General features: G+C 47.7%; 1 protein-coding gene across 1 annotated transcript in view; it reads left to right on the top strand.

Annotated features, from left to right (window-relative positions):
* Nucleotides 1-19,618, top strand: part of ANXA6 (annexin A6) — a 60,524-nt gene that overhangs the window by 40,119 nt on the left and 787 nt on the right. Inside the window, exons 19-27 of the mRNA XM_011931618.1 lie at nt 544-634; nt 2,394-2,473; nt 3,050-3,103; nt 10,256-10,273; nt 11,065-11,158; nt 12,341-12,436; nt 15,563-15,621; nt 17,302-17,424; nt 19,466-19,596. Coding sequence (XP_011787008.1) covers nt 544-634; nt 2,394-2,473; nt 3,050-3,103; nt 10,256-10,273; nt 11,065-11,158; nt 12,341-12,436; nt 15,563-15,621; nt 17,302-17,424; nt 19,466-19,525 — 675 coding nt within the window. The 3' untranslated portion in view covers nt 19,526-19,596. The remainder of the gene's footprint in view (nt 1-543; nt 635-2,393; nt 2,474-3,049; nt 3,104-10,255; nt 10,274-11,064; nt 11,159-12,340; nt 12,437-15,562; nt 15,622-17,301; nt 17,425-19,465; nt 19,597-19,618) is intronic.

Raw genomic sequence — 19,618 nt, 5'->3', positions numbered from 1 at the left:
GAGCAAGACTCTGTGTCAAAAGAAAAAATAATGTAGCATTTTATCTTAAGCGCAAAACTTTTTTTCTTCTAACAAAATAATACATGTCCACTGTGAAGACTTGAAGAAATATAGAGTAAAAAAGAAGAAAATAGCAATCGTCTGTGATCCTTCACTCAAGCAGAGACCACACCACTAGTTAACACCGTGAGGCATGTGCGTGTCCTTCTGTTTTCTTCAAATACTTACATGTGGATATTTCCATTCAAATACTTACATGTGGATATTTCCATGTGTGTATGTGGTGTTATACACACATGCCTATATACCTTTTCTTTTTGGGGGGCTGGAAGGCAAAGCAGTTCCCTTGGGAGGTTCTGGGAATCTTGACAGGCTGGCACAGTCAGCCTTGGTTGTGCCATGGTCTCGGGCCTGGGGGCCATGTCTGGAGGTGAGGAGAAAATCCAGGAAGGCTTGGCCTGAGCTTTAGCCATCCGGGCCCCATGGACCTCTGCACAGGTGGTCAGAACTATGGCTGAGATCATCTTTGTCTTGACATTCCAGGGAGCCGGCACAGATGAAAAGGCTCTTATTGAAATCCTAGCCACTCGGACCAATGCTGAAATTCGGGCCATCAATGAGGCCTATAAGGAGGGTGAGTTTGGGAGGCCTGGGCCCAGATGCTGGGAGGAGAAGAGCCAGGCCCCCCAGCTTCCAACCCCAGCTCTGCCCAGGACTCTGGCCTATCTCCTTTCCCTCAGTCCTTGAGGATTTGATAAGCCCCTTGGGTGTGCCCATTCCTGTGTCTAGGGAAAGACAGGTGTCCTGGAAGGACAAAGGCCTGGAGGTATAAGAAGGCTTGGCTGGAAGTGGGAGGAGAGAACATTCCAGAGAGGGAGGGCAACTTTAGGGGTGTGTAGTCCATGCAGTTCTACATGGCCCCACAGCCAGAAGGGCCCCACACTTGGTTGCATGCTATGCTCTCACTGTCCAGAAATTCTTAAATTCTTTTCTTTTTTTTTTTTTTGAGATGGAGTCTCGCTCTGTCACCCAGGCTGGAGTGCAGTGGCCGAATCTCAGCTCACTACAACCTCTGCCTCCCAAGTTTACACCATTCTCCTGCCTCAGCCTCCCGAGTAGCTGGGATTACAGGCGCCCGCCACCTCGCCTGGCTAGTTTTTTGTATTTTTTTAGTAGAGACGGGGTTTCACCGTGTTCGCCAGGATGGTCTCGATCTCCTGACCTCATGATCCACCCGTCTCGGCCTCCCAAAGTGCTGGGATTACAGGCTTGAGCCACTGTGCCCGGCCCAAAAATTCTTAATTTTTAAGCAAGTGGCCCCATATTTTCATTCTGAAGAATCTTGAGTACCGGTCAAAAATGTTTAAATTGGCTAGGTGCAGTGGCTTACACCTGTAATCCCAGCACTTTGGGAGTCTGAGGCAGGTGGATAGCTTGAGCCCAGGAGTTCGAGACCAGCCTAGGCAACGTGGCAAAACCCCATCTCTACAAAAAATATAAAAATTGGCTGGGCGCAGTGGCTCACTCTGTTAATCCCAGCACTTTGGGAGGCCAGGGTGGGTGTATCACTTGAGGTCAGGAGTTCGAGACCAACTTGGCTAACATGGTAAGACCCAATCTCTACTAAAAATGCAAAAATTAGCCAGGCGTGGTGGCATGCGCCTGTAGCCCCAGCTACTCAGGAGGCTGAGGCAGGAGGATCACTTGAACCTGGGAAGCAGAGGTTGCAATGAGCCAAGATCATACCACTGCACTCCAACCTGGGTGACAGAACGAGACTCCGCCTCAAAAAAAAAAAAAAAAAAAGTTAGCTAAGTGTGGTGGCATGTGCTTATAGTCCCAGCTACTCAGGAGACTGAGGTGGGAGGATCACCTGAGCCCAAGGAGGTCGAGGCTATAGTGAGCCTTGATCATACCAACTGCATTCCAGCCTGGGTGACAGAGTGAGACCCTGTCTCAAAAAAAAAAAGTTTAAATTTTTTATCTTATAAGCAGCTTTAAAATGGTAGAATTTTTGAGTACATGAGTGACATAGTCAGAGCTCTGCTTTTGGGTTTAGCAACTGCCATGCAGGAGGGAAGATAGAAGAGAGAATGACAACAGGGAGGTGACTTAAGAGGCTGTTAAATATTAAAGGCGAGATTCAATGGGACCTCAAGTGGCACAGCGCCGAGGGGATGGAGGGGATGTGATGGGTTGATGAGAATGCCCATTGTCTTACAAAATCAGCAGGAGGATGACTGGATGCCCCCTTGAGCCAGTTACAAACCCTTTCATTCCCACCTCCCCCTGCCAATACTGCCCTGGCTCAAGCCTGAGTTTCCTGGACCTCCCCCCCCCCACAACGAAATCCTTCTTGGCCAGCAGCTACCCACACCCTTTCTCTGTCTCAGACTATCACAAGTCCCTGGAGGATGCTCTGAGCTCAGACACATCCGGCCACTTCAGGAGGATCCTCATTTCTCTGGCCACGGTGAGTGAATTCATGGGCCTCAGGTCTGCTTGCCCATCTGGAGGCCTGGGAGGAAGGGAAGGTTCACTGAGTGGAGGGTACAGGGGAGTTAGAAGTGCACTCTTGATGGAGAGGGGGTGTCTCCCCACTTGCCTCCTTAGAGTCCCACCACCCATCCCTGGTGTTCACTTGTCAGAGCTGGCGTGGTGCCACCTTCTCCAGACAGTCCTCCCTGGTGGCCCTTGGCCTGGCTTTTTGGGCCCCCAGCTCACACAACAAAGCCATGTGGGTGACCCTCTCCTGTATTGTTACCTGGGAGCTTCTGTCACCATCTCTTGAATTCCCATAACAAAAATGGCAGGCCCTCGTTGACGGTTACTGAGAGCTTCCTGTGTGTGAGGCATTGGTGCTGAGCGCCTTGCACACATTCTCAGTTAATGACCACAACAGCCTACTTACGGAGGCAGGATTTTCATCCCTGTGTAACTGATGAGGAAGAGCATTCAGAGAGGTGAAAATGAGCAGGGGGTGTGGTGGTGCAGAGATGGAGATGGGTCGATGCTTGGGGACTGACCTTTCTTGCTGCTCCTGCTGCAGGGGAATCGTGAGGAGGGAGGAGAAAACCTGGACCAGGCACGGGAAGATGCCCAGGTAAGACCCCCAGCCCACCCCAGTCACCTCTGCTGAGTGTCCCTGAGAAGCAGGTCCAGCTTATGCGTGTCTACGCCCGACCCTGTCTGCAAGTGAAGGCTCCTGGCAGGGGTGTGGTTGGTTTGATTGGCTGATACTTAGACTGCAGAAATGAGGTTTAGGAGTGTGGTGCTGGTATTACTGACATTTCCTAGGGGAATAGCAGGACCTTCAGAGCGGGCAGGGACCTGCAGATCACCCAGGTCGAAGCCCTGATGTTACAGTGGGGAAATGGAGGTCCAGAAAGGGCAAATGACTTCTGAAAGTCACACAACAAGTCATTGGCCCCAGTAGAATTGACCCCTAGAGAGCTGTTCTGGGAACTTGCCGAGAAGGGGGCCTGAATGCTAAAGGTCTTGGTTTATTATCTGTAAAATGGGACTGAGATTGGAGGGAGTGTCCTGGGACAAGCCTAGAAAGTAAGTTCCTCAAGGGCTGGACTCTTCATTTTGGTCACTAATATATCCAAAGTAACACATGATCAGTACTAAATAAATATTTGTTGAATGAATAGCAGGGAAAAGGGTTCTCTAGGAGTCTCTTGGCTGCTCTGCTTCTGCCCTGCTTCTTAGCCAATGAGCTTGAGGTTTGGAAATGGCTTCTTACGGAGGTTGGACAACCCCAAATTCATTTTCCCTGAGGGTTCCTGTGGCTGGGCAGTCCCTACTGAGGCCAGTGCATTGTCCCCCACTGACCTGCACCTTGATCCCAGCACCCAGTAGCTTGACCCAGGTCCATGTCTCTATCTCAGAATTCTACCTGCCTCATCCTCCCGCCCCCAAAAGCTGTGTCCAAGATGTGGGGGAACAGACACCACAGACTGTGAATCCAGACCCCGTATTTTATAGTTGGTGAGTTAAAAAGAGCACCGATGGATTGAGAGCGAACCAACTTTTGTGTTCCCAGGTCCCATAACAGAAGTGTGTATATATTACAACAGCATCTGAACTGGAACCTGACAGTTACAGAACTGTAATTATAATTATTAGAATGCATACTACGATGCCAAGATTATTCTATACGTTTTTATGTTCCCCCTTTTTACTAGAGGAAAATGAAGCTCCTTAACCTATTCAAGGATACAGTTTCTAAGTGGTGGTGGTTTGATCTGAACTCAGGCTTGCCTGACTCCAGAGTCTATGCTTAATTCCGTTTACAGTAATATCCTCCAAGACCCAGTACAGTTAAGGTTCCCTGCAGCTTCCACATCAAGTAGCTGTTGTTTTCCAGTTGTCCAACCCTTGCTTTGGAATATAGTAGTCAAAAGCTGCATGGTTACACTTAAATGTATGGTATTTCAGCTATATTGTGGGCACATGGATGGGGGCTAGGCTGAGAACCCAGCCAGACACTAGGGTAACTTGCTGAGGCCACATTTCATTCACTCATTCAACGGATGTTTATTAAGTATTACCGTGAACAGCCTTGTGTGCTGCTGAGAGTTTTTTTTTTAAATCTCAGCTCTCACCCCAAATCTATCATCCAACCCTCAATTGATCTTCCCGGGAATGTTTCTGCCTGTGCCTGGTTTGCCAATGAGGCTGTGCTTCCAATCGCCGCTAGCAGGGGGCAGTGGTGGGCCTTGCTGATAGCTGCTTCGCAAAAGGAGAGAAGTGGAGAGAGAGAACCCAGGTGGAAATAGCTAAGGGACCCTTGAGCCAGATCCCTGCCCAACTCGGCTACTTCTCCAGATTTAGGATGCTAGACCCCAGCTCATTTTCTTATAACTAGCAGTACATTCTTTTATGGAAACTAGAAAATAAAGAGAAGCCAAAAAAGACTCCATAACCTAATAGTAATAACCATTGTCAGTATTGTAGTATACATTATTCTAGTTGTTTCTCTATGTGTATATAAAAGTGGATTCTTTATTTCTGACAGTTAAAAATTAATACTATGTGAATATTGTTGCACTTTTTAATCAACAATATCATTTAATGGCTGTATACTGTTCGTATCTGAATCTATCATGTTATTTAACCAGGCTTCTTCCTAGTAGCAAACTCTTTTATCACATTCATGAATTATTCCTTAGAATGAATTTCCAGAGATGAAATGAAAATGTGGGAGCAAAATATATATAAAAATTAAGGGCATTTGATAGGGCCGGTCCAGCTCCCCCTTAGATATTGCACATGAGTACTCGGCAGTTTGTATTTGCCTGTTTTACACTGCCTCCCTGGCGGCCTCTCCCTGTGGATGTCTGGAACACCCTCAAGCTCTTAGAAGTCTGGGTCTGTTATTCACCAGTTGAACATATGTCCAGTTTCCACCTGTGGCCCCACAGTAATCGTTAATAGCTTCCCCTTTCTCTCTGTCATCCAATTTGAGCAATAAATTATAAATAACTAATTATTATAGACCCACCATGAAATGAAGGATTGTGGTTGTTTTTAGGTAATCAATACTCAGACCTTTTTTTTTTTTTTGATGGAGTCTCGCTCTGTCACCCAGGCTGGAGCGCAGTGGTACAATCTCGGCTCACTCCTACCTCTGCCTCCTGGGTTCAAGCAATTCTCCTGCCTCAGCCTCCGAAGTAGCTGGGATTACAGGTGCCCACCACCACGCCCAGCTAATTTTTTGGTATTTTTAGTAGAGACGGGGTTTCACCATATTGGCCAGGCTTGTGTTGAACTCCTAACTTCAAGTGATCCACCCACCTCAACCTCCCAAAGTGCTAGGATTACAGGTGTGAGCCACCGTGCTCGGACCAGACTTTTAAAAATATAACGGCTTTCTTGAAATAGAATTAATCTACCATATTATTGACCAGCTTTATTGAAATAGAATTCACCTACTATACTATCGACCAGCTTTATTGAAATAGAATTCGTCTGCCATACTATTGACCAGCTTTATTGAAATAGAATTCATCTACTGTACTATTGACCCATTTAAAATATTGAAATAGAATTCATCTACCATACTGTTGACGCATTTAAAGTGTACAATTCAGTGGTTTTTAGTATCTTCACAGACTTAATGCAACCATCACCACAATAAATTTTAGAACATTTCATCACCCCCAAAAGAAACTCCATACACATTAGCTGTCACTCCTTATGTCCTCCTAACCCTTCAGCCCTAAGCAACCAGTAATCTATTTTCTGTGTCTCCAGATGTGCCTCTTCCGAACATCTCATGTAAATACAGTGATATAATATGTGGCCTTTTGGACTGGCTTCTTCACCTAAGAAAACACTAATTTAAACACTGTGTTGAACACTTAACAGTGTTTTCAAGGGTCACCCGTGTTGTAGCATGTTGGGACTCCCTTTTCATTGCCAAATAATATTCCATTATCCATTCATCAGCTGTTGGACATTTGGGTTATTTCCACCTTTTGGCTGTTATGACTAATGCTGCTTTAAACATTTGTGTACAAGTTTGTGTACCAGTTTTTGTGTGCACATATGTTTTCATTTCTCTTAGATAAATTGCTGGGTCATATGAGAACTCTAAGTTTAACCCTTTGAGGAACTGTCCAGATTAATTTTTGCACGAAGTAGCTAGGCTAATAAGAACAAGCTTTTGTGGTGAATATTAATTTAGTGCCCCACCACTTTTTTTTTTTTACATTACAGATATTATTATCTTAAAGGTGCTTTGAAAAACCTAATATGTCTGGGGTTCTCTGACCTGCGTAAGTGAGAAGGATTGGGACTTTCGAGTCTTTTCTGTTAAATCTTTAAAATAGGTCCCTCTCCCTCTCTTCTTAAAAATGATACAGTTTTATTTAGTGTAAGGTTTTACAAATTTTTGATAAAATACATATAAACTTTACCATATTGATCATTTTATTTATTTAATTTTGGAGATGGAGTTTTCCTCTTGTTGCCCAGGCTGGAGTGCAATGTCGCAATTTGGCTCACTACAACCTCCGCCTCCTAGGTTCAAGCGATTCTCCTGCCTCACCCTCCTGAGTAGCTGGGATTACAGGCACCCATGACCGCGCCTGGATAATTTTTTTGTAGTTTTAGTAGAGACAGGGTTTCACCATGTTGGCCAGACTGGTCTCAAACTCCTGACCTCAGGTGATCCAAAGTGCTGGGATTACAGGCATGAGTCATCATGCCTGGCCAATCGTTTTAAAGTATACAGTTCAGTGGCATTAAGTACATTCACATGGTGGGCAGCCATCACCACCAGCCATCTCGAAAACTGTTTTCATCGTGCAAAACCAAAACTCTGTACCCATTCAACAGTCATTTCCCATTCTCCCTTCCCCCAGCCCCTGGCAACCACCATTCTTTCTATGTCTGTGAATTTGACCACTCTAGGGACTTCATGTAAGTGGAATTATACAGTATTTATGCTTTTATGACTGGCTTCCTTTACCTAGTATGATGTCCTCGGGGTTCAACTAGGTTTTTGTTTTGTGATGTTTGAGACATAACGGGGTGACAGGTTCTCACACTGTCACACAGGTTGGAGTGCAGTGGTGCAATCTTGGCTCACTGCAACCTCCGACTTCTAGGCTCAAGCAATCCTCCCACCTCAGCGCCCCAAGTAGCTGGGATTACAGGCATAAGCCACCATGCTCAGCTAAGTTTTTGGTAGAGCAGGGTTTCTCCATGTTGTCCAGGCTGGTCTCAAACTCATAGGCTCAAGTGATCCTCCCACCTGGGCCTCCCAAAGTCCTGGGATACCAGGTGTGAGCTACTGTGCCTGGTGTAGGTTGTTTTTAATACAGAAAAATATTTAAAAAACCAGAAACAGCCTATAATCCTAGTAGCCTTGATAACTCTTATTTAAGATTTAAATTTCAAATGAAATAATATTTTTGCATATTTAAGAAATAAAACTTCAGGAAGAATAAAAAGAAATGCAAAAGCTTTCCTGCATAGTACCTTTCCTCAAAGGTGTCTTGACAGTTTCTTAAGTACTTCCCAGGAAGTATGAGAAAGTGAGTGTTTATTTATTTATTTATTTTTGAATCTAGATGAAAGAAATACTATTTTACACAAAAATATGCTATACTTCTTTACTTAATTTAAATGGAAACTCTTGTTATCAGCATTGTAGATTAATCTCATCCTTTGTAAGAATTGCATGGATTGTTTCCATTGATTGGATAATCCATAGCCTGTTTAACAAGTCAATCTCAGGATGGTTTACAGTTTTTCTCTGTTATGAAAAATGCTGACCGGGCGTGGTGGCTCAAGCCTGTAATCCCAGCACTTTGGGAGGCAGAGGCGGGTGGACCACCTAAGGTCAGGAGTTGGAGACCAGCCTGGTCAGCATTGTGAAACCCCATCTCTACTAAAAATACAAAAAAAAATTAACTGGACGTGGTGGCGCATGCCTGTAATCCTAGCTACAGGCTGAGGCAGGAGAATCGCTTGAACCTGGGAGGTGGAGGTTGCAGTGAGCCGAGATCATGCCACTGCACTCCAGTCTGGGCAACAGAGTGAGACAAAAGAAAGAGAGAGAGAGAGAGAGAGAAAGGGAAAGAATGGAAGGAAAGAGAAGGAAGGAAAGAAAGATGCTGCCATGGGAAGGAAGGGAGGGAGGGAGAAAGGAAGGAAGGGGAGAGAAGAGAAGAGAAAGATGCTGCCATGGGCCAGTGCAGTGTCTCATGCCTATGATCTCCACTTTGGGAGACCAACGCAGGAGGATCACTTGAGGCTAGACTGGACAACAAAGTGAGACCCCTTCTCTACAAAAAATAAAAAAATTAGGCCGGGCACGGTGGCTCAAGCCTGTAATCCCAGCACTTTGGGAGGCCAAGATGGGCGGATCACGAGGTCAGGAGTTTGAGACCATTCTGGCTAACACGGTGAAACCCCTCTCTACTGAAAAATACAAAAAGCTAGCCGGGCGAGGTGGCTGGCGGCTGTAGTCCCAGCTACTCAGGAGGCTGAGGCAGGAGAATGGCGTAAACCCGGGAGGCAGAGCTTGCAGTGAGCTGAGATCCGGCCACTGCACTCCAGCCCGGGCGACAGAGCAAGACTCTGTCTCAAAAAAAAAAAAAAAAAAAAAAAAAAAAAAAAAAATTAGCTGGGTGTGGTGGCACACACCTGTAGTCCCAGCTACTCATGAGGCTGAGGCAGGAGAATCACTTGAGCCTAGGAGGTCAAGGTTGCAGTGAGCTGTGATTGTGCCACTGTACACCAGCCTGGGCAATAGAGCGAGACCCTGTCTCCAAAAAGAAGAAAGAATGCTGCAGTGAATAGTCTTGTGTTCTATCGTGGAAGACTTTTGCCAGTATATCTGTAGGGCAAATTCCTAGCAATATAATTGCTTGATCAAATGTCATAGGCCTTTTAATTTTTAATGGACATTGCCAATTATGCAATGAAAACAAGAGGAAGATTTCCAGAGCATAGGCTGTTGTGAATTATAAAAAGTTCAGTCTATCGAATAGAATAAAGTCAGCAGAGTTTCTGGGGGAAAGGCGAAAGCAATACTCAGCCTAGGTACACGAGCCTGGGTATTTTGTTCCCAGGCTCTCCAAGTCACAGCTATTTGCTTAACAAAATTGTGTCCTAACCACAGAATTCTGCGCTCTGCATAGTGCAGTGATTAAAAGTAACCCTTGTAAAATGACTTTCCCATCACTGTTTGCTGTGTGCCCCCAGGCAGGTCAGCTCCCTTCAAGGCCTCAGCTGTCTGCTCTTTCTTGTCTTTAACACGAAAGCTAAAATTACATGTCTCTTGCCTTGGAACTCTGAATATGCTAAAGGGTGCGGAGAACTTTGCACTGCTCACATTTACATCTCAGTGGTTCTGTAAGGAAGTGGCAGCGATTATTTCTTTCCACTTTCAGACAAAGAAACCGAGGCCTGGAATCTGCTCTAGGTTTTGGGGTGCGAAGAGCTGAGTGTTCCCCGTTTCTGTGTCTTTCTCTTATCCCTTAGGTGAACACGTTTTTAGTTATTGCCAGGCCTTTCCCCATTCTGAGCTCCAGCCCAAAAGGTCATAGGAAGGTATTTTTCTGTTGTCCCTGCCCCACTTCCCATCTCATCCCGGGTTCTCTCCAGTCTCTTGGGACATCTCCCACTCCCAGCCAGGCCTCTCACCCTGCACCCCAGGGCCCCAGCACCAGCCTCCCTGGCCTCCTCTGACTCTTGCCTCCCTTCTCTCCCTCCTCTCTCCCCTCCCTGCTCTCAGGTGGCTGCTGAGATCTTGGTGAGTGTCCTGTTCTTCATTTGGGTTTTAACGGCCTCTGAGTAAAGTCCGCCTTTACTGGGCCGAGCGGGGCAGTATCAAGCAGTGATTTGGGAGCTTGCTGTGCGGCTTCTCTCTCTCCCCTTCAGGGCGCCTTAAGGACCCTGCTTGGTAAAAGATAGGCCAGGCAAGTGTTTCCCAAACTTCAGCTAATCATCTCCGGCATGATTTGTGCTGTGTAACCACCAGCTATTAATACTGATCTTTAAATCGACTCACTTTTAAACCCAAAATGAGTTAAGGGGAATTTAGTATCAGTATAAATAGAACTAGTAGCTGGCTAGAAGACAACCGTGGAAACACTAATATGCAGTGTGATCGGGTATGTTTGCCCTTGACGCCGCTTGGGGAAACACTGGCCAGGCCATCTTCCCTGCATATGACCCCATACGCACTTCCCAGAGGGCCTTGCAGAAAGGTTGAGGGATGGAAGGGGAACTCCCAGTTGCTACGCTCAGGGCCTGTGCGGGTCCTCCCAGGAGCCCCGGTCCCATGGCCCCGAGGCTAGGATGGAAGTTCCCAGTGCTAAGCCCATCTGTGTCAGATCACAGGGTCCTTGTGAACTGGAGAGGGGAATGTAGAAGCCATTGTGCTTGAGGAAGGAAGAGGGGACCCTTCTCAGCCCCCTTGGATGGCTGTGTGAGCCCAGCTTCTGACTGCCCTCAGCCCAGGCAAAGACATGAAAGTGAATAATAACCAAGGCTTTCTCATGTCTCCCCTCCCAAATCCTTGCTCCAACCGGGGCTCTGCAGGAAATAGCAGACACACCCAGCGGAGACAAAACTTCCTTGGAGACACGTTTCATGACGATCCTGTGTACCCGGAGCTATCCGCACCTCCGGAGAGGTGAGGCCTGACCTCCTCCCTTCCCAGCTCAGCAGGAAGATCCCAGAAGCTGATGAGAGCCTCTCATCTCTCTGTGGCAAGAGGAGCCAGTTGCCCACCCACCCCCTCCTTAACCCAGCAGTAGTGTATCATGGGTGACGGTGACTCTGGAGCCCTGGATTCTAGTCCTGGCTCTACCGCTTATACCTCACCTTCCTTATCCTCCTTAAGGAAGCAGGTGTGATGGCGGGGATTAGGGATAGCAACTGGATTTCACCTCAAAGGCCAACTCTGACAGATTGGTAGCGGCTGCCTAGAATGCTGGGTTGAGAAGGATTCTGGGACCCTGCGTCATGATTCACTGGCGATGCCTGCGAGGAGCAAGGCAGTGAGAGGTGGTGGCGGCACAAGACCCACATAGACATCTTTGAACCACAGACTGCCACATGCACAGGGCACACCTGTATGCAGTGACCCGGTGCTCAGTGATCATGAAGTGTCCTGCACTGAGACATTGACATTTTAACATGCATTTGTCTGGCACTTCGCAGTATTTAAGGTGCTTTAGCATAGTGGCTAAAAGAATGGACTTGGGCAGTGGACCGCCTTGATTTGAATACCCACTTAACAGCCATGTGACCTTAGGCAAGTTACCGAATCTCTGCGCCTGAGCTCCCTTACGTAGGAGTCAGGGTTTTAGTTCTACCTCACATGACTGTTGTGAAGATACAAAAAACACAACACACATAAAGCACTGGCGCAATGCCTGACTCAGTGAGTGTTTCCTGAGTGTTATCGATGTGTCTTTATCCCAACCGGACATGGGAGGGAGAGGAGGCCCAGAAAGGAGAGGATTCACCCAAGGTCTCTCAGTGAGCTGGGGCAGAACCATGACTAGGACCCATGCTCCTTTTACTACCCCAGCCTGGGTTGCCAGAACTTGGCCGAGGTTCTGAGGCCATTGGCCGGGCACGGGGACTGACTGGGGACAGATTTGGCTCTGAGCCCACAGCAGCCTTGATGTCAGAGCTTCTCTATCAGGATGATCTTGCCCAGTGCATTTAGACCTGGGCTGTGGCCATATCTGCTGCCCTTTCACTTTCTCAGGCACAGCCTGTGGGAGGCACTGGGTGGGGCTGAGGAGGGTCCTCCCCCTCCTGCACTGAAGCTCACCCCCACCTCTGGGGCTTCTCTTGTGGCCAGTCTTCCAGGAGTTCATCAAGATGACCAACTATGACGTGGAGCACACCATCAAGAAGGAGATGTCTGGGGATGTCAGGGACGCGTTCGTGGCCATTGGTAACTGGCAGGGACTAAGGGAAGGGCTGGGGGCACTGGGAACTTGCCCAGATTCTCTGGAAGAATAGAACCGTGGCAGCCTCTGAAGCTAGTACTGGAAAGTAAACACTGCCACAGTTCATCTCCAGGGGTGCTGCCAAATGTGTGATTGTGCAGGAGTGTCATGAGGTCTGTTCCAGGCTGCAGGAGAGGGTGAGAAAATAGCTGTCGCTGGGGAAGGACCAGGAAGACTGGGGCAGGTGGGGGAGGGGGCACGCTGTCCTGCACAACTAGGGTGTGTACACACACACACCATATGCACACTTGACACACACACTTAACATGTACAAGACACATACTGTACATACATTCTCACATGTGACTTATACATAAAACACGTTACATATGCATGTGACAGGTGCATACCACACATACACAGATTACATACGCACATGCTTCACACACACAACACATTATACATAGACATACATGCTACGCCCTAAGACACTACACCTGCACACACACACCACTCACACACTATGCACACATGACCCATGCACACCACATATACACACCACACATGCACACACATACAAGACACATACACGTTAGATGCAGACAACACACACACACACACCCCCTCGTCTCCTCTCAGTACCTGGCTTTTTGGTTACACTTATATAATTTGAGCTCTTGACTTTGAAAAGGTTTTTTCCTTTTGGATCTTAATTTCACCATGTATAAATATGGATGAGTGGATATGGGTTGGGGCTGAAGTTATTCTCGTTAGTATTCATCATTAGTGGTATCTTGTTTCATTTACTGTAAAACACATTGCATCGATGCACTTTTTAAAAATCTTACCAAGAGGTGTCAGGGGAAGATTTTCACATAATTGCCATCAATTATAAAACACATCTTGATTTCAGAGACACTAAAATGTGGGGGAAAGGTGTGTTAGATTGGGTGAAGTAGAGATGGTGGTAGGGGGGTTGTTTAGCATGTGATGGGCCTTTACCACCCAGGACCAATATCTAGGAGGCAGGATAGCCCAGTGGGTAAAAGCATGGACTCCAGGTTGAATCTCTGCTCTGCCACTTCCTCACTGTGTATCCTTGGGCAGGTCACGAAACTTCTGTGTCTCAATTTCCTCCTTTGTAAAGTGGAGATAACAATAGTGCCCAGCCCATAGGGTGGATTTTGTAAGGCTGAAATTAGCTAATTATACGTAAAGCACTTGGAACGGTGCCTGTTGGCATGTAATACTCACTGGGCAAGGGTTAGTTTTTATTGTTGTTTCACGCCAAGCCCTGTGCAAAGTTAGTTGCACACAGGTTTAGTTGCATTCTCACCAGGTGCTCTTACCAGCTTATTTTACAAAGAGGACACTGCATTCAGAGAGGTTTGTAGTAGTAGAACCAGGACTCAAACCACAGGTTGCCTATGTCCTAAGCTCATGTTCTGTAGCCTTTGGAGACACTTTGAGATTCCTACCCTCCTCGTGTATTTCCCTCTTTCCTTTCTCCTCCCACCTTGAACAGGTCTACACATGCAAACACACACCACAACACCATTTCACACCTCTCCATCTAGTGGCAGGCATCGGGGGCCCCTGTGACAGATGGACAGGCTCATTTCTTAGGAAAGCTTGTGGAGTTGGTTACAAAGGAGAGAAGTTTCTGCTCAGCATGCTTCTTAGCCAGACTGATAAAGCCCTAGGTCTGAAGTCAGGGGAGGCTTCCTGGAGGTGATATCGTGACTGGGGACGTGGACATCAAGTACAGCCTTGCAGGATGGGACTTGATTTAGAGAGAGAGTGTAGTGAAGGGCAGATAGGAAATGCATCTATCCAGGAAGGACAGAGGGACACAGGAATTTGCAGTTCTGGGAATGGAGGAGCAAGGGCCATGAGGTTGCAAAGGAGACCAGGAGCTTTGACGTTCAAGCCAAGGAGCTTGGGATTTGTTTGGGAGGTAGTAGGGAGATATGTAAGGAGCTGGAGATGGGAGATGTGTGATGTGATCTTTCCCATGGGATTCCTGAGCCTGCTGCAGAGGAGTCTCTTGCTTGACTCTGCCACTGGACTATACAACTCCAGCCTCTTGCCATCTCTTCTCGTTATATCCAGAGTCATTCCAGCTATAGTACTGGTGTCTGGTTTCTCCTTTTTAAGCTGTCTGAGACACCCGTGCGTGGGCTCTGGAGCCTTGCAGTCAAGCAGCTGTGAAGGGCCAGAGAACCCTAGGCCTTGAGAAAGGGCGAGGTTGGTGAAACCAGGCAGGCATTATCTGGGGTCAGGGTAGGGAGTAGCGGCTGCCAATACTGCAAGATTGTTCAGGCCCTGGGGCAACACTCAGCCCCAGGGATTTACATGGTCCCTTAAATTTTACCCACGGACAGCCATTATTTGGAGCAGTATTTCTCTAAATCAGTAACTCTCAAGCATTAGGCTGCACCAGAGCAGGTTGGCCAGCCATCCTGATTTGCACAAGGCTTTCAGTGCTGTTAGGTTGGTGCAAAAGTCATTGCAGTTTTGCCATTGAAAGTGATGGCAAAAATTGGAATTACTTTGGCACCAACCTAACAAAACCTGGAATGTCCCAGGCAAACTACAACAAGCTGGTCACTCACCTCCAGAGTTTCATATTCAGCATATCTGGGGTGAGGCATGAGAATCTGCCTTTCTTCCAAGTTTTCAAGCGATGCTAATGTTGTTGGTCCGGAAACCACACTTTGAGAACCACTGCTCAAGATCTTTCTAAAATCTGAGTCTTCAGGGTGGAGCCTAAACCCTGAGTTTTAAACAAGCTTCTTGGGTGATTCTGACGCATTTAAAAGTTTTGAGGCCCTATGCTTTGGGTTCATGAGGAATTAATTACCTTTGAATCCTCTCCTAACCTTGGTCAGCTGTAAGCACCTTAGAAGGAAGAGAGTTGCAACCAAGTGAGAGCCAGGCCTACGGATGAGCCAGAGGAGGAAGCATGGGGAAGGGGAGCGAAGGTGTTGCCTGCGCATGACCCTGGGGTTGACAATGATCTGCAGACCCATGAAAGGATAGACGAGGTGGGGAGATGGGGGAGGCCAGTCCAGAGTCTGGGTTCACAGCCTCTGACCACATTCCCCGCATCTCTCTGCTCTTCCTACCAGTTCAAAGTGTCAAGAACAAGCCTCTCTTCTTTGCCGACAAACTTTACAAATCCATGAAGGTAAGAAAACGTGCTGGCGTTCCTTTCCCTTCAAGCACTGACTTACGTACACACACACACAAACAGATGTGCGCCGTCCGCCAGATCAGGATTCCTGGCAGCTGTTTCTTCCCATTTGACATTTATCAGCATCTGCCCTTGTCTGGCTGTAGGATGGTATTTCCCCGTTGGGGGTGATTTCCCCCGCCTTCCCCTCCGGAGGATATTTGGCAATATCCAGACACATTTTCGGTCATCACAACTTGGAGGGTGTTGCTACCGGCATCTGGTGGGGAGAGAACAGGGATGCTGGTGGGGAGAGAACAGGGATGCTGGTGGGGAGAGAACAGGGATGCTGGTGGGGAGAGAACAGGGATGCTGGTGGGGAGAGAACAAGGATGCTGGTGGGGAGAGAACAGGGATGCTGTTAAACAGCCTCAGCGCACAGGATAAGCTTGCGCAACAAAGAATGATCCAGCCCCAAATGCCAAGGTTGAGAAGTGTGCTCTGGGGGCACAGGGCTGGGTAGGACACAGTCTCTGCCCTCTCAGAGCTCACAGCCTATCAGGTGACACAGGGTCTCCTATGACAAATAGTCGTCAGAGGTCACAAGCGCTCCCCTCTGAGTCTAGGCCTGCCCTTCCGGGAGAGCCCAAGCCACACTGACCACCCTCTTTGCCACTGGAGTCTCAACTGCTGACAGCCTGGGCAGGCAGGAGGGTAGGAAGGAGCCTGAGACTCTCAGCTTACTGTCTCCAAATGTGACAACCGTTCATTGAGCACTCACTGTATGTCAAGCCTGTGCTAAGGGCCTCATCTCTCTGACCACAGCTGACCCTCATGGCAGCCCTGTGAAGTTGTGGTAACATCCTCATTTGATAGAGGAGGAAACTCAGGCCTAGGTAGGGTAAAACGTAGCCCACATTTACGCAGCTCTTAAGAGGCAGAGCTGGGACTCGAACCTAGCTCTGACTCCTAGGCTGGTGCTTGTAGCTCCCTGGGGGCAGAGGCATCTCTGGCTGCCTACACATTCCGTGCCCTGTGCCTACTCCTTGGGCTCGGTGGTAATTTCCTAGGGCTGGTATAACAAATTCCACAAACTGGGTGACAACAGAAATTTATTCTCTCATAGTTCTGGAGGCCAAAAGCCCAAAATCAAGGTGTCACCTGGGTTGGCTCCTCCTGGAGGCTCTGGGGAAGAAACTCTCCCCTGCCTCTCCTAGCTTCTGGTGGTTGCCAGAAGTCCTTGGTGTTTCCTGGCTGTGAATGCATCACTCCAGTCTCTGCCTCTGTCCTCACCTCATCTCTTTGCCATTTGTATGTCTGTGCTCTCCCTCCTCTTCTTATAAAGATATTGGTTATTGGTTTAGACTTCAATCTAATTCAGTATGCCTTCATCTTAACTAATTACATGTGCAAAGACCTTATTTCTAGATTACGTCATATTCTGAGGTTCCAGGTGGACACGAATTTTGGAGGGGACACTATTCAACCCATGCACGTCTTTTTTGCATGTCAGTCTGGCCAGTCCTGGGCACGGGGGGATTTTGGTCAGGACTATTTGCAGAAGACAGAGGGAGAACATCCACCCTGTTGTTGGAAGGAACAAGGGAGAGAGGCAGATGGGATACCACTGTTTCTTGCCTGACCGGGCTCTGTCTCTTCTTCTGCCTGTGTCTCCCTCCTGCCTGGCTCCACCAGGGCGCTGGCACAGATGAGAAGACTCTCACCAGGATCATGGTCTCCCGTAGTGAGATTGACCTGCTCAACATCCGGCGGGAATTCATTGAGAAATATGACAAGTCTCTCCACCAAGCCATTGAGGTAAGCGGAGGGGCTAGAGGTTAGCGGGAAGGGGGTGAGTGTCAATCCCTAATGTAAGATTAGGAGTCTTCATTCCCATGGACTTCTTCCCAGTGGGTTACTGCTTAGAACAGCCAGGATATTGAAATGAAAGGGGGTCTGTATTGCATTGTTTATACCAAAATCAATTCCAGAAGAATCAAAGTTTTATAATTAAAGATTTCCAAATAAAACAAGAGCCCATTTTTTACTTTTTTTAAAGCAATGTTATGGAAGTGTAACTTACATATCATGGGTAGGTGCGGTGGCTCACACCTGTAATCACAGCACGTCAGGAGGCCAAGGCGAGTGGATCACTTGAGGTCAAGAGTTGGAGACCAGCCTGGCCAACATAGTGAAACCGTGTCTCTACTAAAAATACAAAAATTAGCCGGGTGTGTTGGCTAATGCCCGTAATCCCAGCTACTTGGGAGGCTGAGGCAGGAGAATCGCTTGAACCCAGGAAGTGGAGGTTGCAGTGAGCTGAGATAATGCCACCGCACTCCAGCCTGGGCAACAGAGCAAGACTCCGTCTCAAAAAAAGACAAACAAAAAACTTACAAATCATAAAATTCACCTATTTTAAGGATACAATTCAACAGTTTTTAGTAAATTTACTGAGTTATACAACCATCCCCATAATGCAGCCAGTTTCCAAACACTTCTATCATCCCACTAAGCTCTCTCATACCTGTTTATCTAGTTCCGTCCCTAGCCATAGGCAAACACCAAGCTACTCTGTGTCTCTGTAGATTTGCCTTTTCTGAATATTTCATGTAAATGGAATCACCTAATATGTGACCTTTTGTGTCTGACTTTTGTTTTTTTGGTTTTTTTTGTTTGTTTGTTTGTTTTGAGATGGAGTCTTGCTCTGTCGCCCAGGCTGGAGTGCAGCGTTGCCATCTCATCTCACTGCAACCTCCGCCTCCTGGGTTCAAGCGATTCTCCTGCCTCAGCCTCCTGAGTAGCTGGGACTGCAGGCATATGTCACTACGCCAAGCTAATTTTTGTATTTTTAGTAGAGACAGTTTCACTGTGTTGGCCAGGCTGGTTGCTAGCTCCTGACCTCAAGTGATCCGCCTGCCTCGGCCTCCCAAAGTGCTGGGATTACAGGTGTGAGCCACCACACCTGGCTGTGTCTGACTTTTTTGACATATGGAGCTTATATTTTTTTGTTCTTTGAGATCAGCCAAGATCTTAAAGTTTGATGCTTGGTTCTACTTGGCTAATAAGACTATGGGCATCTCACAGGCAGTCTCTTACAGACTTAGTAGGAATGTCAGCAAATTGTTAGCACATTTTGATACTATATTATGTTTTAAAATCATACATCAAAAAATACCAGAACAAACAAAATCTCAAAAACCATGTCTCATAACAATGATAGGAGTCCCTCAGAAAGGAGATCCATACCATATGGGTCAGGAAGTTTGGCCTCCCCAGTCTGAATGTATGCCAGACCATTGTGATGTGTGGTGAGCGTGATGGTGTTTGCACCCATTCCCAGCAATGGCCTGGCAGTTAGTGCTCAATAGTGTTTGTTCAAATAAGGAATCACCTAACACGATATGCCAAGGTGGAGGGTATCAGCAGAGTGCCAGAGGAACCAAGGAAGGCACTCTGCCTCCCGAGGCAAGAGGTCAGGGTGCTTCTCAGAGGAGAGGGCCCTGCTGGCAGACGGTATTGGGGGTGCACAGGGGCGTGCTGGACAGGGGAGTGGCAGGTGGAGAGAGGACTGAGATGCTCCTGGGGGAAAGGAACAGGTGAAGCCGCAGAGCTCTGCACAGGTCAGATCCCAAAGGCCCTTGAAGCCAGGCTGAGAGCTTGCACATCTTCCTGGGGATAAACAAAAGGGATGTGGTCACATTTATGTGTCAGGGAGATCCCTCTGGCCTACATGTGGCAGTTATGCTGGCCATGGAGAGAAGCCGAGGGAGATGTCCAGACAGATGGGCAGCTGGGAGGAGGGGGCATTGAGGCTGGAAGGACTGTTTTCACTCACTCTGCTCTCTGCCTCTGCCAGGGCGACACCTCCGGAGACTTCCTGAAGGCCTTGCTGGCTCTTTGTGGTGGCGAGGACTAGGGCCACAGCTTTGGTGGGCACCTCTGCCAAGAAATGGTCATCAGCACCAGCCGCCACAGCCAAGCCTGATTGTTCCAGCTCCAGAGACTAAGG

The sequence above is a fragment of the Colobus angolensis genome, unplaced genomic scaffold (genome assembly GCF_000951035.1).
Source record: "Colobus angolensis palliatus isolate OR3802 unplaced genomic scaffold, Cang.pa_1.0 Scaffold90, whole genome shotgun sequence".
NCBI lineage: Eukaryota > Metazoa > Chordata > Mammalia > Primates > Cercopithecidae > Colobus > Colobus angolensis.
This window is presented reverse-complemented; position numbering and strand designations above follow the sequence as displayed.